The sequence below is a fragment of the Hyperolius riggenbachi genome, chromosome 1, assembly GCF_040937935.1.
Source record: "Hyperolius riggenbachi isolate aHypRig1 chromosome 1, aHypRig1.pri, whole genome shotgun sequence".
NCBI classification, from domain to species: domain Eukaryota; kingdom Metazoa; phylum Chordata; class Amphibia; order Anura; family Hyperoliidae; genus Hyperolius; species Hyperolius riggenbachi.
Window position 1 is genome coordinate 530,805,774 of NC_090646.1, and position 23,671 is coordinate 530,829,444.

Here is a 23,671-nt window from a genome sequence, read left to right on the forward strand (position 1 = left end):
CAACACCCTCCTACCAGGAGCAGCGCTCCTAACCACTCTTGAATAAGACACCGGCCGAGCCGCTGAAGTACCCTGGGCCGAGGCTGCCAGAGGAGCAAGCGCCCCAGGATTCTGGGCAGGACCCAACTCAGGGAACCCAACTCTTATCACACTTTCCAACTCTGGCAGCCCCGGTCCAGCTACAACATCCCTCCCAACATCCACCACAACATCATCACCAGTGTCAATACGCACATCCGCATTAACACCTTCCCTGCCAGCATCAACTGTGGCTGTAGGGGTTTCAACACCTGTCTGGCTTAAGCTGGCTGCAGTGGAGACGGGGGGAGGGGGGGACCTATACCTGGGGGCATTCGGCCCGAGCCCGAATATGGCCTCCATCCACTCCATCTCCCCTGAGAAGGAAAATCTCGTAATCGTATCATTACGGACCGTAAATTTCTTTCCATCTGCTCGAAACTCGAGCTGGAGGCCACATTGGGGGTCGCCCGAGCCTACCAGGTGCAGGCCCCCATAGTAACCCCCCGGCTCCACCGCCATAACAACAGCCTCACCAGAGTGTTCGTTCACGACTATTAATCTGGTTTTCTCTAACCGGTATGTCATGTCAGTGGTTTTAAATTCTGTGACAACATCGCCACTTACAACAGGGGGGGGTTCTGGGTATCTATCTGTCTTTTGCTTCTTTTTCCCTCCTTTTTTACTACTCTCAGATATTAGGTCTGAGAGGAGGTTTCTCTCAAAAAGGGAATCAAGATCCCTATATCCATCACCTCTCTTCCCGGAGACACTTCCCCCTTTTTTCTGCACCATTAGAATCTCCCCACCCTCATTCTCCTGCACAAAGGCGGGGGGACCCTCTTCACCCTGAGCACCTTCTCCACCTTGAGAACCCTGAGAAGATATATCAGTCTCCTCCACCACTGACACTTTCCCACTTTTCCCCCTCCTCCCACCAACATCAATGCGTAATTTCTTAACTTTGCTTACTCTATTTTTCCCTTTTTTCTTAATCTTTTTCTTAGGCAGTTTATCAGGTAAAGAGGATTTCATCTCACCTATCCGGTGCTCAGTGTCCTCGTCCCCACTCTGCGCTTCAGAAAAGCTGGAGTTGCCCTCCTCAGCAGAGGTCTGGAAGAATTCCTGAGCTAGCTGATCAGCGTCGCTCTCAATTATTCCAGCAGGCTCAAGCTGCTCTGATCTGTCATTCTGAAGAACATCCTCGTCCATAAACTCCTCCACGGTCAGGTCCATTTCCAGACTTGGTTGCATGGCCATACACAAGACTTCTCTGCTTTGCTCTTTGCTGAGGGATGAGTTTATCAGACCTAGGAAAGCTGTCCCGCTCTCGTCCAGGTCCTCCCGCAGCATTGTGGTCGTGGTTGCCAGTGCAGCTCCAGGTTGTCTTCTCTGGGCTCTAATACCATCCTCCTCCTCATTTGCATCATCGCCGCCCACAGCAGCCGTCTCAGCTTGCACTTCACCGCTTGGCAATTGACTTCCTGCATCCCCTGCCTCCAACAGTGGTGTAGATGCATCCCCTGCATCCCTTTGCTGCATTCCGCCTTCTTCCTCATTCATCCCTATGGAGATTCCGTCATCACGGCAGTTTCCGCATCCATCTCCATCCACAGTGCTGGTGATTCCGTTTCTATGCGGACTCCCGGCTGCGTCAACCGCATTGGCCTTACTGATGATTCCACCTTCATGCGGCTTCTCGGTCGCGTCAACCGCATTGACATTGCTGACAATTTCGCCTCCATGCGGCTTCTCAGTCGCGTCAACCGCCATACAAACTTCGCCTTGACGCGGAAATACCGCCGCGTCAACGCATACAAACTTTCCGCGTTCCTCTTCATTGCTTTCAATGGTGGTTCCGTATTCAGACAGAACGGCAGCCGCTGACGTCACATCCGCCCCGCCGACCGGAAGCTGGCTCGGCGTGGACGGGGCACCTCGCGGCGAGCCGGCGCCATCTTGCTTGAATGTAATGCCAGGTGGGGAGCTTTCCCACTGACCCTGGGCGCACAGCCCCGCTCCCAGCTTTACCCCTGACCCTACACCGGCCACCATAGGTGACCCTGATGCAAGGACCAGGGGTCCACCAGGAGCAGAGACCATGCGAGCACCCAGGGAGGCCCCTGCAGCTGTAGCCACACCACCACCTCCAGGTAAGTTAGAGGGGGGCATGCCAGCCACAGCCACAGCGGGGACAGCACCGGCACCGCCACCCACTACCCCACCGAGGGCCCCAGCAGCACCCATGCTACCAGGACCCCCAGCAGCAGGGGTAGCGGCACCAGCACCATCAGCACTCACCTGGGCACTCGCCACAGAGCCCGGTACCGGCATCCCTTGCACTTCACTCGCACAGCTGCCCTCCATGGGGTCTTCATCACATACCCTCTGCCCGGGTGGGATGGGAGACTGGGACACTTCCTCCTTCACCCAAAGTGGTCTCTCCGGGGGGGTGCATTCCTCCTCTACAATCACGCACTCATCATCCGTGTCGCTATCATCGACATACTGCTCAGGTAACAACATTTTTTTAAATCGCTTCCTGTATCCCAATTGCTCGGCAAAGGGACCGCCAACTTTTTCAAGTTCTACCAACCTTGATTTCTGCTGTTTTATCTGTTTCCTCAGCTCTAACATCTCTTCGTCCTGCCACAGCATTTCAGGTTTCCACTTGATGCCATAACGGAATCTCGCCCTTGCAAAGTTATACCTCAGCTGGCTCAGGGTCTCTTCGCAGGTCTTCGCGGCTTTGACCCAGGCTATAGCGTTGTTGGCGATATCCCCTCCTGAGGAAACCTCATCATCCCCTAGGTAAGTTGATGAAGCGGTAGGGGGGGAATGAGCTGGCCGCTCCATGGCTGGAGCGGCCAGTTAGCTTAGGGTAAGCCCCTGCCCGGCAAGGCCCGGAGCAGGGACTTCAGGTGAAAGCTGTGCCCAGAAAAGATGCTCCAAGGCTGGATCCGGCTCTACAGGCAAAAAGACCTCCCCTGGAAGTCCAGGAGCTCTCTCAACACACGTCCTCCTCCTCCTATGCTAGGATTAGAGTGTGAGCTCCTCTGAGGGACAGTTATTGACATAAATATGTACTCTGTAAATCGCTGTTAAAGATAAATACTAAATAATAACCTGTTTTACTTTTTGTCATCCAACATATAAACTTGGTGTTACAGTCTTATTCATAACTGATGTAAAGTAAAGTTGTGTAAATCCTATTCTCTCACATCACATGTCCGCACACATTGCCCTTGGAAGATGGGCGGGTTTGTTCTGATCACTCACTTCACTTATCAATGAACACATTGTGAGACACTGCCACATCCTGGCCCAAGAGAGATGGGAACATTCTGTTCATGTCTCCTCCGTGGAACGCACACAGTAGTTAAGATAACATGGATTAATGAAGGAGCACAGATATAAGATGCTTCTCAAATATCTTGATTGAATAACCACTGATTGTGCTTTCTTATATTTCACTGGTGCATATCGCGGATAACAAATGTCTGAGTGAATCTTGCCCGGCACTGTACGTTGCTTAAATCCTGTCAAACTAGTTCAACCTTAGAGCTTTGTTCATTGCTGCCCACACAAATCAACTTGCTACAAAACTAAAGCACTCAGAGCAGCCAAGTCTTTCTCCAAAATCAGAGCAGCAGAGGGGCTTAAAGAGGAGCTGTTAGGTATAAGGTCTCAGAGAAAAAAAACACATATATCAGTAGCTAAAGATTGGCTGTACTTACATTACATATGCATTTCACTGTCCACGTTTGGATTTCACAGAATTGTTATATAGTATTTGCAGAGAATGATGCTCCTGACAGCTCATGGCAGGTTCCATGTTTGTCTGTCTCCTATGAAGCCAAATGTGTCGTCATGTCCTGCCTGCTTCCTGATGATTCCACTCAGAAAAAATACAACACTACTGTGCAGTGAATATTAATTAGCCATGTGGCTAGGAACAATAGCGGACTCATGCAGTATACTCTGCCCGGAGATTTTTCAGTGCTGGCTGTTGTAACATGAGCCTGTGACTTCTCACTAGCAGCCAAGGGGAGGACCCAAGCAGCCCCAGAATGCTTTGCAGTATGGTATGCGGCCTGTCGTCCTTTTAAGAGCTTGGGTCTAACATCCTTGCTGTTCAGCACACATCAAAAGTAAGAGAGATTTTTAACTTCAGTATTGCCTTTTTGGCTTCCTTCGAAACTGTTTAACACAGGAGAATAGAGGTTTAAATTAGCTTTTGCAGCCTGACAGTTACTCTTTAAAGAGAACCTTTACTTAAAGATAGTAGGATAGCAGTGTGTGTGTGGGGGGGGGGGGGGGAGGGATCGAAGATAGATCAGGAAACAATTGATATTCGCCATGTAATTCAGTCATGTTGTTTGATCCTGTGGGTCAACATCTTTACTACTGGCAGACATGAATAAAAAAAAGACAGCACCAACTGGAAAGCCAGGGCTTTCAGCTTTCCAAAAATGGTTAGCTCGTGGTAGGGCAGCAAATAGAACTTTTACAAGAAGCTGCCAGACGCTGCAGACGGAACAATGCGTAAGTACCTATATACTGTATATATACACAATGAGAGATACTGTCAGCTTGGCAGTTGGGAACAGACGTTATTTCCCACAATGCAAAAAGATTCACAGACAGGAATCTGTGCAGGTGCACTGACTGAAAATAAATTAAAGGCCCAAACGTCTCAATGTATGGCCAAAGCAGTGACAACAGTAACCTGCCGATACAGCATTAGTTCAGTCTTCTTGTTCTTTGCAGTTTTGATTCTAATTCTGATCTCTTCTTCCTTTCAGACAATACTCTGGGGATAGTCCTGGGATGTGTGTTTGGATTCCTCACACTTTTAGCGCTCTTAATATTGATTGGCGTGCATGAAAGGAAGCGCAGTAGGTAAGTGATTATGCTCTTGATACACAACAAGTCAAAAAGAATATTTTAGGGGTGGGAGTTGTGAAATCTTCAGATCTCTCTCTTAACATCCATCTTTCCTTTGTCTACTAATATACTGTATACAACGGGAACCTTTGATGATTGCTGTTGACGGTTGCATTTCTACCCTTTACTTTTTTCCAAAAATCATACAAAAAATTTGATTTAAAAAGCTGCAATGCACTGGGTAAAATAAAGTTAATACAGTACCTCATTGATATTCTCATTTCTTTAAAAGAAAAGAATTACAGTATGGCTTGATATATGATAAAAACCAGTTTTCTTACTTTATTGCCTATAGAGTTATCCTGTTTGCATTTGTCCCACAATAACATCATCAGTGCAAGAATCAAAAATCCCTCCAGCCCAGAGTTCAACATTGCTAGGAGCTGTTACTACGAGTATGTATATATATATATATATATATATATATATATATATATATATATATATATATATACATATACAGTGGGTTGAAAATCATACATGATTCCAAACATTTTTTACAAATAAATAACTGCAAAGTGGTGTGTGCATAATTATTCGGCCCCCTTTAATCTGAGTGCAGTCAGTTGCCTATAGACATTGCCTGATGAGTGCTAATGACTAAATAGAGTGCTCCTGGGTGTAATCTAATGTCAGTACACACAGCTGCTCTGTGAGGGCCTCGGAGGTTGTCTAAGAGAATATTGGGAGCAACAACACCGTGAAGTCCAAAGAACACACCAGACAGGTCAAAGACAGGTCAGGGATCAAGTTATTGAGAAATTTAAAACAGGCTTAGGCTACAAAAAGATTTCCAAAGCCTTGAACATCCCAAGGAACACTGTTCAAGCGATCATTCAGAAATGGAAGGACTATGGCACAACTGTAAACCTACCAAGACAAGGCCATCCACCTAAACTCACAGGCCGAACAAGGAAAGCGCTGATCAGAAATGCAGTCAAGAGGCCCATGGTGACTCTGGACGAGCTGCAGATATCTACAGCTCAGGTGGGGGAATCTGTCCATAGGACAACTATTAGTCATGCACTGTACAAAGTTTGCCTTTATGGAAGAGTGGCAAGAAGAAAGGCATTGTTAACAGAAAGCATAAGAAGTCCCGTTTGCAGTTTGCCACAAGCCATGTGGGGGACACAGCAACCATGTGGAAGAAGGTGCTCTGGTCAGATGAGACCAAAATGGAACTTTTTGGCCAAAATGCAAAACGCTATGTGTGGCAGAAAACTAACACTGCACATCACTCTGAACACACCATCCCCACTGTCAAATATGGTGGTGGCAGCATCATGCTCGGGGGGTGCATCTCTTCAGCAGGGACAGGGAAGCCGGTCAGAGTTGATGGGAAGATGGATGGAGCCAAATACAGGGCAAACTTGGAAGAAAACCTCTTGGATACTGCAAAAGACTTGAGACTGGGGTGGAGGTTCACCTTCCAGTAGGACAATGACCCTAAACATAAAGCCAGGGCAACAATGAGATGGTTTAAAACAAAGCATATCTATGTGTTAGAATGGCCCAGTCCAAGTCCAGATCTAAATCCAATCAAGAATCTGTGGCAAACGCTGTCCATCTAATCTGACTGAGCTGGAGCTGTTTTGCAAAGAAGAATGGGCAAGGATTTCAGTCTCTAGATGTGCAAAGCTGGTAGAGACATACCCTAAAAGACTGGCAGCTGTAATTGCAGCAAAAGGTGGTTCTACAAAGTATTGACTCAGGGGGGCCGAATAATTACGCACACCCCACTTTGAAGTTACTTATTTGTAAAAAAATGTTTGGAATGATGTATGATTTTCGATCCACTTCTCACATGTACACCACTCTGTATTGGTCTTTCACATGGAATTCCAATAAAATTGATGTATGTTTGTGGCAGTAATGTGACAAAATGTACAAAACTTCAAGGGGGCCGAATACTTTTGCAAGCCACTGTATATAATTATTATATTATCTATTATATTTGGCCTCTGCCTGAACACTGCCTGACTACCCCTGTATGTCTAAAAATGCCAACAGTAATTGACTACAGATCACAGCAGCACTTTGCAGGTAGTCAATAGCCAAACTTGCAGCTGGGTGTAAGTTTACACCACTGCAAGGTGATTAGGTATTTCGATCCTATGTGGGCTGTTTGTTTCTTTTCTAAGCCCTCACAAGTACTGTCTATGTCTATACAAAAATATAAACATTGTACAGAAATAGGATATATTTTCCACCTCTGTGACCCAAACCTAAACTAAGTACAACACAAATAAACATACTGTCAGCTCAGAGATGAGAGAAAACAGGAATATGAACAGAACTAAATAAAGTATATATAAAGATATGCAGTAGGTGCATATGACACTCATATAACAAATACAATCACAAAACCCTACCTCTGAGGAAAGATAAGCTCTACCACATATCAAATGTGGTTAATGGCTAGATGAACCCAATAAAGCAATACTTTTTAGTTGAAAAAGGCATTTTTGTTTATGAAATAATACTGAGCTCACATGTCGATACGTGAGAACTAGTGTTCCTAATATATTTCATAGTTTCATAGTGCCAAGGTTTTGGGATTTAGCAAATAACAAGGCCTACTTATATGTCACAGCAACACATTGAGATGTAATAAGGTGACCTGGTCTTTTACACTGGGGGGGAGGTTACATCATGTAATTATCTACTAGGGCATTTGGGGGTCCTTTCCTATGTGCAAAAATCCACTCCTTCCAGTTCTTTTTAATCATACTAAATTCCTTAGAGGTAGTAGAGTGTTGTACTGGTTTAGCCATCAGTAAAAGCAATAAATGGTATCATCCTGATTCAAAACGTCTTTCTTTAGAGGTAAAAATATTTTAAATTAATTAATCCTTTGTCACATTCAAATATGGTCTGAGCAGCTAATGAATTACAGGTAGTCCCCGGCTGACAAACGAGATAAGAACTGTAGGTTCGTTCTTAAATCAGAACGCTGTGCCATCTCTGTATCCTGTGCTTCCAGTGTCCCCCTCTGTGTCATCTCTTCCCCCCTCTGTGCCTCCTTGTGTCTCCATTGTGCCTCCTTGTGTCTCCATTGTACCTCCTTGTGTCTTCATTATGCCTCCTTGTGCCACTTATATCCCAGTTATGCCTCCTTTGCTTCCTTTTTTGCCTCCTTTGTTCCCTTTGTGCCTCTCGTGCCCCCTTTCCTAAAGCAAAGTATGCGCAGCAGAAGCCACAAGTCTCACCTCTCCCATGGCTGCCCGGGCCAATCAGTGACGTCCTCTCTCCCCTCAACGTTCCTCCCAGCGGCTTCACTAGCATTACGTAATGACGCAATCAGACCGCCGGGGGGTCCTTTTGATTGCATCATAACGCAACGCTAGTGAAGCCGCTGGGAGGAACATTTTAGGGAGAGAAGACGTCGCTGATTGGCCCAGGCAGCCATGGAAGAGGTGAGACTTGTAGCGGCTTCTGCTGCGCATACTTTGCTTTAGGAAAGGGGGCACGAGAGGTAGTCCCCAGCATCAAGATGTCAATGCAGCGTATCGGCGGCGAGCGTTCGTTTTGGTGGGTCATTCGTAAGTTGGGCGTTTGTAAGCCGGGGACTACCTGTACACAACCATAATTCTTTTAAAGTGAAGAGGAAGAATTGTCATTAGAGTGACTGAAAGGACAGAAAAGAATAAGACCAGAGTTTTAATTCACCTTATTTATCCTCACTGTTGGTGGCATTTGTGGTGTAAAGTTGTAATGGCTATATCTGTTTTTGCTTTCACCATCACCTGGACATATAAGAATGCTAATAGACTATGAGGAGACATTCCATACTGTAAATCCCAAGTGGACAGGGGCGTAACTACAGAGGAACAGCCTCTGTGTTCTCATGTGGACCCAGAGCTGTGGGGGCCCCAAATACTAACCTTCCCTTCCTCCAATACAGGATCTACACTTCAGATCAGGTGTATTGTGGCTGCACTTATTATGGGTGTGAAGATCATCATGGCCACACTAGTTTTATGACCCTTGTGAGACGGGCACCAAGGCCATGAAGGGCACCAAATGGAGGCAAGGGAAAGGGTGTGAACATTGAGGGCCCCATTAAAGTTTTTCTGGGAGGGGGGAGGGGCATGAATTGTAGTTGCACCACTGCAAGTGAAACATCTATACACCAGTTTTAACCACTTCAGTAATGTGCAGGGGAGATCTCCCTCTAATTTATATCAATGTTCTATTGTGAAGTTTTGGAAAAATCTTCCCTTTTAAAACTGATTTCATCAGAGCAGAGTTAAAAATATAAGCAGTAAGATGTCTGTGAGAATGACCGTGTGAAATAGAAAAGCATGGGCAGCTTTCAGGGCCGGATTTACTATAAGGCACTGTAGGCAACTGGTGATGAAAAGGCGGCTCACTTGCCTATCTGAGCATCTCCCTCCCTACTTCCCTATGCAGAGTCCTGATGAGAGTGTAAATGAGAGGTCACTCACCCTGCTTTCTACAGTCCACTGAGAAGATTAGGAATGCTCACCACATGCCGCGATTCCGGCCGAAATTTGGTGGTTCCGTTCCGTCGCATCGGAACAGAATTGCCATAGCGCTATAGCGGAAGTTCCGCGGAACGATGCTTAATTCCAGCGGAATGCAGATTTTTGTACACCAATCACATGGAAGCCCCTAGAAGAAGCTTAAAGTGAAAACAACAGGATTTCTTCATGAAAATAGGAATTTCTGCACCAATCATAGGCTTACAAAAACCACCCAAATGGATTTCTGCATGAAAATTGGAATTATTTTAGCACCAATTACAGTCTTAACAAAAAACAATCAATCCTATGATAGCAACCAGCTCCCTAGCTATCTCACCTATCCGAACCATTTTGTATAGGTCCCATAGCCTACACGACACCTCCTGCGGCGCCAAAACCACCGCCATGGAACCACCGCAAGGTCCCATAGCTTGCGCGACATCTCCTGCGGTGCAAAAAACACCACCATGGGACCACCGCCAGCTCCCAATGCTTATGCAACACTTCCTGTGGCACCAAAACCACCGCCATGGGACCACTGGCAGTTCCCAAAGTTTACGCGACACCTCCTGCGGCGCCAAAATGACCACCATGGGACCACCGCAAGGTCCCATGGCGAAAGTGACACCTCTTGCGGTGCCAAAACGACCACCATGGGACCACCGCTAGGTTCCATGGCGTAAGCGACACCCCCTGCGGCGCCAAAATGACTGCCATGAAACCACCGTTAGGTCCTATGGTGTAAGCGACACCTCCTGTGGCGCCAAAACCACTGCCATGGGACCACCGCTAGGTCCCATGGCGTAAGCGACACCTCCTGCGGTGCCAAAACGACTGCCATGGGACCACCGCTAGGTCCCATGGCATAAGCAACACCTCCTGCTGCTGCTGCAAAAAAAAAAATGACTGATGAAACCGCCACTAGGTCCCATGGGCTACCATTTAGCAAAAACGAGGTTTCATTTGCGATTACTTAAATTTTTCCCGCCAGAATGCGGAATTCCACGGAAATCTACAAAATTCCGCTGAAAGGTAATGGCAACGGAATTTAGTGCTGGCGGAATTCCGGAATTCTGGCGGAACAGAATTTGCTCTTTCCGATCATCCCTAGACAAGATCTCCCAGGGGCACCTCTAGCTACTTATTACTGAGGTTCCTCTAGCTACATAATACTTGGGGGCACCTTTAGCTACTTAATACTGGGTTCTTCTAGCTACATAATACTTGGGGGCACCTCTAGCTACTTAATATTGAGGTTTCTCTAGCTACATAATACTTGGGGGCATCTCTAGCTGCTTAATAGGGTATTTCTGGTTACCTAATACTAAGGGGCACCTATAGCTACCTATGACGGACAAGGGAAGTAAGGGGGAAGAGATGGCTGGGACAGCCAGCATACTTGCGGTGCGGTTCCGCGAGGGTTTGTAGGTTCATGGAGGGTGAAGTCTAAGGTGCCAGGACATCTGTGCCTATAGGCTCCTGTAAGGTAAATCTGGGCCTGGCAGTTTTTGTTACATTTATTGACTAATGAAAATGGGAAGAAGAAGTTTTTGTCAGTTTCAAAATACTTTGAAAAGTCAAACTAAAGAAACATGCTGAAAATGTAATCAAAGTATAGTTGTAGACCTTTACACATGTGCCCTACTGACTTTAGTGGGTTTTGTGAGAACACTTGATGTATCCGCTTGTGATGTATATGTGGTGGAGGACACAGAGGTTAAGTAAGTCACGCAGCTAAGCAGGCAGGGCAAAATATCCCATGTCATGATTAGCATGATAAATATTCTAGTAAATTGAGATTTCTCTCTCTAAAGCCATCATGCATATTGTAAAAAAAACAGCCTTTGCAATATGGATAATTTAAATGTTATATATTTTTCATTTTCATAATAATGTCCCTTCAAAGAAAAATTAAAAAGCCATCTAAATGCAGAAAGTACTGACTTATTATAACACTGAAGAGTAAGAGCGAGCCGTAATAATGATGCCCGAGTTTAATGTACACTTTGGGTGCTATAATGTTTTGCAGTGTGCAGCGTGCATGGAATTCTAACGGCAGCGAATCAAGCCTAATGATTAATAACATGCTGCATCCTGGCAAGCCATCAACCCATAAATGTGCTCCTTCCTGAGTCCTGGGTGACAGGGGCATCATTACACAATAATCTTATATCATCCTATCATCTTCCGTGCTGCCTTATCCTGCCAAGAGCTAAAGACTTAAATATGATAAGGCCCAGCCAAAGTCGGGCTAAATAATGCACTATTTTTAGAATTTCAAAAGGCTAGAATTACTTCATTTTGGAACAAATGTTCCTCGTAAATGCCACCGTTCATTGATAACATGAAGTGATAAAAGCCGTCCCATCTCAGATCTATGAATTAAATGGCATTTACATGATGAACTCCCAGCCTGTAGGGAAGGAATCTGGGACATGTATAAAGTGACACAGGCTTGTACACAGGGGGTTTAAAAGGAGGTAACTGATATGCTGTTATGCTGTGTTCAACACTTGTATTCTCAACTCCTGTGGTTTACACAGTGTGACCTCCAGCTACTACATGGATAGTAATGGAATAATTAAAAGCATTTGCAACTAATTATAGTGTAGCTCGCAGGAGGGAGAATTTCAATAGATGCAATAAACTGCCAGGTGCAGTCCGTACCTTGTAAAGCCAGACTTCAATAAGATTCTCTACCACTAATGAGGTGTCACCTGGATCTCTCACCTGGGTACACACAGAACTCTTCACCTAAACTACTTAGAGAAGTTATAGTTGTGTTATAACCTTGTGCAGTCATCTGCCTGTTGCTTTAAACTTTGAATGTGAGAAGTTACTTAAAAAGCAAACCCCCCTTGTTTTAGTGTGATTCAAGCACAAAAATACACACTCACGTGGGCACCAGCTACTGCCACTGTCCGTTTAATAGCAAAAATAGGTGAAGAGATAGAACAGCATTGCAGCTTTGCACATAAAAGAGTGGCTTCTCCATCCTGGTGGCCTATCCCATAGAGACCCCTGGTCAACAATTATTTTGCAGAAGATGCTTTGTCACAGACCGCACTTGATCCGTGGCCAGGATAAGGCTCAAACGCCGCTGAGTCATTGTGCACATTAAATCCCGTCTTGGGCCTCCAACATTCACCTCCAACATTCACCTAACCCAATCACGTTATAGTGTGACTCGGGGCTCTGGCACATGGGCATCTCTGCTGCTTGTGATCTGCAGGTCACCAGATTTATAAAAAATGGTGAACTTTATATTACACTGGAGTGGGGCTGACCCATTATTGCATTTCAAGTTGACATGCCATACTGCTTTGTTCAGCAAGAACATAGATATACTGTAGATACACAAGATTTGATATAGGATCACCACTTCCTGGAATCTTCACTTTTTGATCTGAAAATCACCCATTTGGAATCACTTTCCATAATTTCTATATTAATAAAATGGTGATCATTTTTTTTTTCATGTTACTGGGCCATGTAGCACTACAGTACTTATTCTAGAAAGACATAATGGCCAGAGTTGGTGATGCATTTCTAGTACTATAATTAGCTAGTACCATAGCTAATACCATAATTAAGGTACTGGCTATTAAGTACTAATCAACATAGACTAAAATATGAACACCTTTAACCACTTTAGCCTTCAGTCGTTTTCACTTTATGCATCCGAGCAATGTTCTCCTCCCATTAATTAGCCTATAACTTTATCACTACTTATCAGAATGACCTGATCTATATCTTTTTTTTTCCGCCACCAATTAGGCTTTCTTTGGGTGGTACATTTTGCTAAGAGCTACCTTACTGTAAATGCATTTTAATTGTAAGAATAAGAAAAAAACTGAACAAAATGCATTATTTCTCAGTTTTCGGCCATTATTGTTTTAAAATAATACATGCCTCCATAATTAAAACCCACGTATTGTATTTGCCCATTTGTCCCGGTTATTACACCGTTTAACCACTTGAGGACCGCGGGCTTTACCCCCCTTAAGGACCAGACCCTTTTTTTCCATTCAGACCACTTGTCATGGTTACTCACCAGTAAGGCCTGGGCGGCTGGCACGTTCGGATGTCCGGGGGCATTTCGGGGCATGCCGTCGTGCTCTCAGATGGGGAGTACTGGCGGTGTGTGTCCATGCGGGTCGTGTGCGGCGTGGTGGTCCTCTGCATCAGAAGGTGTAGGGGTCTGCATGCTGTGCGCGTACACGTGCAGGGATTTGTCCTGTCGTACACCTCTCTTCCAGCCTGTTGCTGTGTGTGCGGGCGTATGGCTGGTGCGCATGCGCGCGCGTGCGAGTTTTGGTGCGCGTGAGCGCGTTGTCATGCGCGTACAGCATTACGCATCGCGTAGTGGGCGTTGCGCGCGTGCGCCGTTGTGCATTACGCGCGCGGCATTACGTGTTGCGCGCGTGCGTCATTGCGCATGCGCAGTAAGGTCAAATGCCCTATAAAAGGCCTCAGAGTGCATTGCCTGGTGCTGTGGTATTGCAGCAAGTTTCCTGTGTGACCCGTCCTGCTGAACCTGTTCCTGTTGATTGATTCCCGTTGCCGACCTCTGCTTGCCTGACTACCCGCCTCGTTGCCGACCTCTGCTTGCCCGACTACCCGCCTTGTTGCCAACCTCTCGCCTGTCTGACTACCTGCTCTGCTGCCAACCTTTGCCTGGACGACTACCCGCTCTGATACCCGACTCGGATTGGAAGAGGACCTGTCTTGTTGCTAGACCCGGATCTGTGCCAAGGACTTTGCTATCTCAGGTGCTGAGTTATTGCACCACCTTACTCAGCTCGTGGAAGCGTCTGTCAACTGTCAGCGCTTCTGCCCCTTGCTCCATAGAGACTCTGTTCCAAACCCAGAGGTTCTGTGTGGTGAGCCGCATAAGTAGCTGTTATCCTCGCACTAGACTCCATCCTTCAGGTACGTGAGTCGGTTGTTACAAAATACCACAGCCCTCAAATGGAGTCTGGGGATACAGCTAGTGTTTTGAACACTCTATACAAACAAATGGCTACACTGACGGAGGCTTTCAAGGAGTTACAAGAAGGATATACCCGATTAGAAGGAAGACTGCACGAAATAACACATCAGCCATCTACATCAGCTCCTGCTCCTCCAGCAGCAGCCCAAGGTCCACCACCCTCTGATCCTCCAGCTGCATCCGCTCTTGCTCCGGAACCCCGTGTACCTATGCCCGAAAGGTTTTCAGGAGAACGCATCAAATTTCGAGCCTTCCGCCATGCTTGTGAACTGTATTTCGCCCTTCAACCCCGTACTTTTGCTGCCGAAACTACCAAAGTAGGATTTATTATTTCATTACTCACTGGAGAACCACAATCATGGGCCCATCATCTTATGGGGAAAGAGGATCCTGCATTGAGGTCTATGGCAACCTTCTTTGAAGCAATGGCGGTATTATATGATGACCCACAACGTCGAGCCACCGCGGAAGCTATACTTGTGAACCTCCGACAGGGACGTAAATCAGACGAGGAATACACTTCAGAATTCCGTCGGTGGGCTGCGGATGTCTCATGGAACGAATCTGCTTTGCTCTGTTGTTTCCGAAAAGGGTTATCTGAGGGTCTTAAGGATGAGTTAGCTCGGATTGGAATCCCTGGGACCTTAGAGGAATTGATTAAACTGGCTATTCAATTGGATCGGCGTTTTCGAGAATGCCAACTGGAGAAGAGCAGTGGAAATCAAGTCTTCTGGAGCCCTACGGCCATGTCTTCACCTGCCCCTTCAGCTCAATCACTGGACACTTCTGAGCCTATGCAATTAGGCCTGATTCGCCCCCCTTTAACACCTGAAGAACGTCAATGCCGCCGTAGAGAGAATCTATGTCTATACTGTGGCACGGCTGGGCACTTCGTGAGAACATGTCCTGTGAAGCCTGCGGGTAAGACAAGTCACAGTACCACCCATATCCCTGAAGCTCCCCGCAGTTCTACTAATTACTGTTTTGTCTCAATTTCATTTCAGCTCCCAGGAAGAATCCTTAACACCACCGCTATCATAGACTCTGGAGCCTGCAGCTGTTTTCTGGACTCAGCCTTTGTATCTAGACATCAGTTCCCTCTGCAAACCCGGAAAGAACCATTACACATTCATCTGGCCGATGGATCCTCCATCAGTTCTGGACCTGTTATTACCGAAACCCCACCTATACTGTCTATCATATCACCGTCCCATCAGGAGTTTATCCGTTTCGATGTAGTGTCATCTCCCTTGTATCCTGTCATTCTTGGTTTCCCTTGGCTTAGGGCGCACAATCCTTCCATTGACTGGTCCACGGGCTTAGTTTCATTTTCATCAACTTACTGTGGAGAGCACTGTAACTTAGAAAACACCGCCTCTTCTGGGCCTCTATTGAACATGTCAATAGACCTGGATCAGATTCCTGCCTGTTACCATCACTTTCAAGATGTCTTTGACAAGAAAAAGGCTGATCAATTGCCTCCACATCGTCCATATGACTGTCCGATAGACCTGGTACCGGGAGCCCCAGTTCCTTTTGGTCGAATGTTCCCATTGTCTGACCCTGAACAAGAGACTCTCAAACAATATATCCATGAGAACTTGGAAAAAGTATTCATCCGCCCATCCAGATCCCCAGCCGGGGCGGGAATCTTTTTCGTTGAAAAAAAAAGATGGCTCTTTGCATCCGTGTGTAGATTATCGTGAGCTAAAAAAAGTTACAGTTAAAAATTGCTACCCTCTACCTCTGGTGCCCGAACTGTTCCAAAGATTAAAAGAAGCAAGAATCTTTACCAAACTTGATCTGAGAGGAGCATATAACTAAATAAGAATTCGTGCTGGTGATGAATGGAAGACCGCATTCCGCTCTCGCTATGGACATTTCGAGTATTTGGTGATGCCATTTGGACTATGCAATGCTCCTGCAACATTTCAGCACTTTGTTAATGATATTTTTAAAGATATGATCGACCACTTTATTATAGTGTATCTTGATGATATTCTAATTTTTTCTATATCTGAAGATGAACATATAGATCAAGTAAAGATGGTTCTGGGTAGATTGAGGCAGCATAAGCTCTACGTGATATTGGAAAAATGCGAATTCCACAAGGACATAATACAATTCCTGGGTTTAATCATCTCTGCTGATGGATTCTCAATGGACCCCCACAAGATTCAGGCAATACTGGATTGGCCTGCTCCAGTAGACAGAAAGGGGGTTCAAAGATTTTTGGGTTTTGCGAATTTTTATAGAAGATTTATCAAGGACTTTTCTTCTATTGTATTACCTCTAACACAACTCACAAAACAACAGAAGAAGTTCTACTGGAGTCAAGAAGCTCAGGTTGCCTTCACAAAGTTAAAAAGAATGTTCACATTAGCCCCAGTATTGAAGCATGCAAATCCAGCTTTACCGTTAATTCTGGAAGTGGATGCGTCTGATTCCGCAGTAGGTGCAATTCTTTCTCAGAGACAAGGCCCCAGGATGTTAATGCACCCGGTAGCATTCTTTTCTCGCAAATTATCTTCAGCAGAGAGAAACTATGGTGTAGGAGAAAGAGAGCTACTGGCCATCAAAGACGCATTGGAGGAATGGAGATATTTGTTGGAAGGGGCAGCGAATCCTATTCTGATATTCACAGACCATCGGAACCTAGAATATTTAAAAACGGCAAAGAGGTTAAATCCACGACGGGCAAGATGGGCACATTTTTTCTCCAGGTTCTCCTTCCACATCACGTATAGGCCGGGGTGCAAGAATGGGAAACCAGACGCGTTATCCCGTATGTTTCCTGAAGATTCCAACTAAGACATACCTGATACGATTTTATCAAGTCAGCATTTTCTGTTACTCCAGTCTAGTTTAATTAAAGAAATTCAGCAGGAAAACGTACCCCCACCTAGTAATATCCAACAAAAACTACTTTCCAAGGATGGTCTTTGGTTCCTCAAAGATAAAATGTTTATTCCAGAAAAATTCAGGCCGGCAATTCTTAGAATTTGTCACGATCATCAGCTGGCAGGGCATTTCGGTGGTCACAAAACAGCAGAATTTGTCCAGGGAACATATTGGTGGCCAGGGCTGAAGAAGGATTGCAAGAGATATGCAGCATCCTGTCTTACCTGTAACCGCTGTAAAGGGTCAAAGCTTAAACATTGGGGTCTACTTAAACCTTTATCTGTTCCGCCTAGGCCTTGGTATTCCATCTCCATGGATTTTATTGTGGAGCTTCCGACTTCTGAAGAATTTAACTAAATTTTGGTGATGGTGGACCGTCTTTCCAAAATGGCTCATTTTATGCCAATGAGAGGTACACCTACTGCTAAAGCTACAGCAACAGTGTTCATCAAGGATATCATACGTCTACACGGTATTCCTCATGATATCGTATCCGATAGAGGGGTACAGTTTACCTCAAGATTCTGGACTGCTTTATGTAAGTTACTGAAGATTGAATTGTTCTTTTCTTCTGCCTACCATCCACAGTCCAACGGCCAGACTGAACGCAAAAACCAGACCTTGGAGCAGTATTTGAGGTGCTTTACTAACTATTCCCAGGACGATTGGGTACAGTTTCTGCTGAATTTGCATACAACAATGCTATACATCAATCAATCCCCATTTTTTTTCAAATTATGGGTTTCATCCAATCTTTTCACCAAGTATAGAACATGAAACCGCAGTTCCTGCTGCAGATTCATTGGCTGAATCGATTGTCCAGAACAATGAACTTTTAAAGGAAAACATGGACAAAGCTCAGGAACGATTTAAGGAGAAAGCTGATCTGCATAGAAGAGGAGAATTAATATTGCAGGAAGGGGATATGGTGTGGCTATCTACGGCTAATCTAAGGCTTCCTGGCCCCTCTCGGAAGTTGAGTCCTAAGTTCATTGGACCTTTTCCAGTCTGTAAGAAGATAAGTACTGTGGCGTATAAGTTAACTTTACCTACAGCTTATAAAATTCACCCAGTCTTTCATGTTTCCTTATTAAAACTCGTAAGTCCGGATCCCTTTCCTGGCCAAGTACCTACTCCTCCGCCACCCATCATACTAGAGGATGAAGAGGAGTACGAAGTAGAATCCGTTTTGGACTCCAGGAAGAGAGGCAGGCAAGTACAGTACCTCATCAAGTGGAAGCGGTATGGGACTGAGGACAACACATGGGAACCAGCCATTAATGTTCATGCTGATCGATTGATAAAGAACTTTCATCAGAAATATCCTGCTAAGCCTGCACCTGAAGGCATCCGGAGGCTGCTCCTTAGGGGGGGGGCACTGTCATGGTTACTCACCAGTAAGACCTGGACGGCTGGCACGTTCGGGTGTCCGGGGGCATTTCGGGGCATGCCGTCGTGCTCTCAGACGGGGAGTACTGGCGGTGTGTGTCCGTGCGGGTCGTGTGCGGCGTGGTGGTACTCTGCATCAGAAGGTGTAGGGGTCTGCATGCTGTGCACGTACACGTGTGGGGATTTGTCCTGTTGTACACCTCTCTTCCAGCCTGTTGCTGTGTGTGCGGGCGTATGGCTTGTGCGCGTGCGCGCGTTGTCATGCGCATGTGCGTACGGCATTACGCATCAGGTAGTGGGCGTTGCGCACGTGTGCCATTGTGCATTATGTGCGCGGCGTTACGAGTTGCGCGCGTGCGTCATTGCGCATGCGCTGTAAGGTCAAATGGCCTATAAAAGGCCTCAGAGTGCATTGCCTGGTGCTGTGGTATTGCAGCAAGTTTCCTGTGTGACCCGACCTGCTGAACCTGTTCCTGTTGATTGATTCCCGTTGCCGACCTCTGCTTGCCTGACTACCCGCCTCGTTGCCGACCTCTGCTTGCCCGACTACCCACCTTGTTGCCGACCTCTCGCCTGTCTGACTACCTGCTCTGCTGCCAACCTTTGCCTGGACGACTACCCGCTCTGATACCCGACTCGGATTGGAAGAGGACCTGTCTTGTTGCTAGACCCAGATCTGTGCCAAGGACTTTGCTATCTCAGGTGCTGAGTTATTGCATCACCTTACTCAGCTCGTGGAAGCGTCTGTCAACTGTCAGCGCTTCTGCTCCTTGCTCCATAGAGACTCCAAACCCAGGTTAGCGGAAAATGATTTTAATTGTTTTTTTTCACAAAGTGTCATTTTCCGCTAATTTGTGACAAAAAATAAAATCTTCTATGAACTCACCATACTCCTAACAGAATACCTTGGGGTGTCTTCTTTCTAAAATGGGGTCATTAGTGGGGTTCCTATACTGCCCTGGCATTTTAGGGGCCCTAAACCGTGAGGAGTAGTCTTGAAACAAAAATGACCTGTGAAATCCTAAAGGTACTCATTGGACTTTGGGCCCCTTAGCGCAGTTAGGGTGCAAAAAAGTGCCACACATGTGGTATCGCCATACTCAGGAGAAGTAGTATAATGTGTTTTGGGGTGTATTTTTACACATACCCATGCTGAGTGGGAGAAATATCTCTGTAAATGGACAATTGTGTGTAAAAAAAAATCAAACAATTGTCATTTACAGAGATATTTCTCCCACCCAGCATGGGTATGTGTAAAAATACACCACAAAACACATTATACTACTTCTCCTGAGTACGGCGATACCACATGTGACACTTTTTTGCAGCCTAGGTGCGCTAAGGGGCCCAACGTCCTATTCACAGGTCATTTTGAGGCATTTGTTTTCTAGACTACTCCTCACGGTTTAGGACCCCTAAAATGCCAGGGCAGTATAGGAACCCCACAAGTGACCCCATTTTAGAAAGAAGACACCCCAAGGTATTCCGTTTCATAGAAGATTTTATTTTTTGTCACAAGTTAGTGAAAAATGACACTTTGTGGGAAAAAAAACAATAAAAATCAATTTTCGCTAACTTTTGACAAAAAATAAAATCTATGAACTCGTCATACACCTAACAGAATACCTTGGGGTGTCTTTTTTCTAAAATAGGGTCACTTGTGGGGTTCCTAAACCGCCCTGGCATTTTACGGGCCCAAAACCGTGATTAGTCTGGAAACCAAATGTCTCAAAATGACTCTTCAGGGGTATAAGCATCTGCAAATTTTGATGACAGGTGGTCTATGAGGGGGCGAATTTTGTGGAACCGGTCATAAGCAGGGTGGCCTTTTAGATGACAGGATGTATTGGGCCTGATCTGATGGAGAGGAGTGCTAGGGAGGTGACAGGAGGTGATTGATGGGTGTCTCAGGGGTGGTTAGAGGGGAAAATAGATGCAATCAATGCACTGGGGAGGTGATCGGAAGGGGGTCTGAGGGGGATCTGAGGGTTTGGCCGAGTGATCAGGAGCCCACACGGGGCAAATTAGGGCCTGATCTGATAGGTAGGTGTGCTAGGGGGTGACAGGAGGTGATTGCTTGGTGTCTCAAGGTGTGATTAGAGGGAGGAATAGATGCAAGCAATGCACTGTCGAAGTGATCAGGGCTGGGGTCTGAGGGCGTTCTGAGGGTGTGGGCGGGTGATTGGGTGCCCTAGGGGCAGATAGGGATCTAATCTGATGGGTAGCAGTGACAGGGGGTGATTGATGGGTAATCAGTGGGTGTTTAGGGTAGAGAACAGATGTAAACACTGCACTTGGGAGGTGATCTGACGTTGGATCTGCGGGCGATCTATTGGTGTGGGTGGGTGATCAGATTGCCCGCAAGGGGCAGGTTAGGGGCTGATTGATGGGTGGCAGTGACAGGGGGTGATTGATGGGTGATTGACAGGTGATCAGGGGGATAGATGCATACAGTGCACAGGGGGGGGGGGTCTGGGGGGGGTCTGGGGAGAATCTGAGGGGTGGGGGGTGATCAGGAGGGAGCAGGGGGCAGTTTATAGAATAAAAAAAAAATAGCGTTTACAGATAGTGACAGGGAGTGATTGATGGGTGATTAGGGGGGTGATTGGGTGCAAACAGTGGTCTGGGGGTGGGCAGGGGGGGGGTCTGAGGGGTGCTGTGGGCAATCAGGGGGCAGGGGGGGGGAAATCAGTGTGCTTGGGTGCAGACTAGGGTGGCTGCAGCCTGCCCCGATGGTCCCTCGGACACTAGGACCACCAGGGCAGGAGGCAGCCTGTATAATACACTTTGTATACATTACAAAGTGTATTATACACTTTGTATGCGGCGATCCGGGTGCTAGTAACCCGCCGGCGCTTCCGAAACGGCCGGCGGGTTACAGCGCGAGGGGGGTGGAGCCAGTCCCCGGCGGAGGATCGCGTCATGAATGACGCGATCGCTCCGCCCATGCCCGTACAAGGACCGCCGCCATTTGTACATGCGGCGGTCCTTGCGAGGTCCACTTCCCGGCCGCCATTTGTACATGCGGCAGTCGGGAAGTGGTTAAATTCTGTCCCTATCAAAATGTATGGCGTCAATATTTTATTTGGAAATAAAAGTGCATTTTTTCCATTTTGCATCCATCACTATTTACAAGCTTATAATAAAAAAAATAGAAATATTTCATCTTTACATAGATATTTAAAAAGTTTAGACCCTTAGGTAAATATTTGTGTTTTTTTTATTGTTAAACATTTTATTTGGGTATTTTTTGGGAGGGTGGGATGTAGATAGTAATTTTTTTATGTAAATATATGTTTATTTTTTTTTATTTTTTTATGTAGATGTAGTTTTACTTTGTGGCCACAAGATGGCAACCTTAGGTTTGTTTACATGACGTCACTCTAAGTGCAACATGTACGCTTAGAGGGACATAGGGGGATGTAGGAGACAAAAAAAGCAAGGCTTCCGAGAGAAGCTTTCGCTTTTTCTGTGGGGGAGAGGAATCAGTGATCGAGCACCATGGCCCGATTTATTGATTCCTGGGCTAACGATCGGCCGCGGGAGCTCGCGGGAGCGCACATGGCCTCCTGGAGGTAGCTCTACGTCCAGGAGGACAAAGTGGTTAATAAATATTGCATTCCAAAAGTGGCAATCACAAACAAACAAACAAAATGTACATGCTTTATTAATGTTATCAAAAAACTCCTTTTTTCTTGGATGGATCCTGTACTCTGCTTGCAGTACAGACTGCTCATATATTTTCCTCTTCCTGCATGAGCCGTTAGCTCCATAGAACAGCACTCCTTGATACGCAATCCCAGAGGCACCCCACACCCACCGCTGTTCACCCACTCACCTAGAGTGGTATGTGCACTCCACTTTCAGGACTATGCCTGCTTTGATGTATTGAATATATGTATGCTTTAAATATGCACATGACAATTTGCCAATGAATAAGCCAATACAGCAGTGCCGACCTTTCTTCTTACCTCTGCAATACATCTATCATTTTATTTGCACTCTTTGTTGCTTTAATGCTGCTTAACATTTGTATGGAACTAAATAAAAAGAAATAGGTGCTCTCATTATCATAATAAGTTATGTAAGTGTATTTTATGATGTTTTGCAGGAAGAAAGACGTATCAGTTCCTCCGGTGACTTACCAGGCATCCACGAGTCCATAGAGTTAGTCAATAAATGAAATACCGGGACATTGAAGGAAAAAACATACTGCCTCATTAATTGATTTTATTGAAGAAAATTTCAGCAGTTCAACATTTCAGTTTCCAACCATGTCAGAAAGCAGTTGCCATGCACTCTTCCAGTGGTGAATGTGTTGACTCAAAGAAGACAAATTAATCTGTATGGACCAGCTATATTCGACAAATAGAAGGATTTCACAGGTGTGCCAAAACTTGAAGAGTGGCTATTACCCATAATTGAATAGGCTGAGAAGATGACCCGTGTCTCCAAGCTATTTTTGCAGCCCTGAAGTCATCCCAGTCATGACCAGGCTCCAAAAGAACAAGAAGTCTGCTGTAGTTTCATTTTCCTGTCTGACACTGCCTGGTTACACTCCTGGCAATCTGTACTTATGTGAAAGAATTGCTTTAGTTAAAGTTCTTTACTTGATTGTGAGCATCTTTAAAGCCTGTGTAAAATGTAGAAAAAGTGCCTCGTCATTGAGCTAGTGCTGAATAATTTAGCATTTACCCATAACTCTTACTGTCTTTCCACTGCTATTTTCCGTAGGTAAAGTAGGTTGAGTCTCCTGTCACCAGGAAGTCCTCTTCTCAACTTCGCAGGACCATAGGACCACATCAGGGCTAGAGATGGCTCGAATCTCTGCTTTTCGGTTCGCGAACCTCGAACGCGAACCTTCGCCAAAAGTTTAGTTCATGCAAACTTTCACGAACCGCAATAGACTTCAATGGGGAGGCAAACTTTGAAAACT

The 23,671-nt window shown here is 45.8% G+C and overlaps 1 protein-coding gene across 3 annotated transcripts in view; it reads left to right on the forward strand.

Moving 5' to 3' along the window:
* SUSD2 (sushi domain containing 2) overlaps positions 1–23,349 on the forward strand; it is a 314,471-nt gene extending 291,122 nt beyond the window's left edge. For all 3 annotated transcript variants that reach the window (XM_068246340.1, XM_068246356.1, XM_068246352.1), the window contains 2 exons: positions 4,824–4,920; positions 22,847–23,349. In XM_068246340.1, coding sequence (XP_068102441.1) covers positions 4,824–4,920; positions 22,847–22,901 — 152 coding nt within the window. In that variant the 3' untranslated portion in view covers positions 22,902–23,349. The remainder of the gene's footprint in view (positions 1–4,823; positions 4,921–22,846) is intronic.
* The last annotated feature ends 322 nt before the right edge of the window (positions 23,350–23,671 follow it).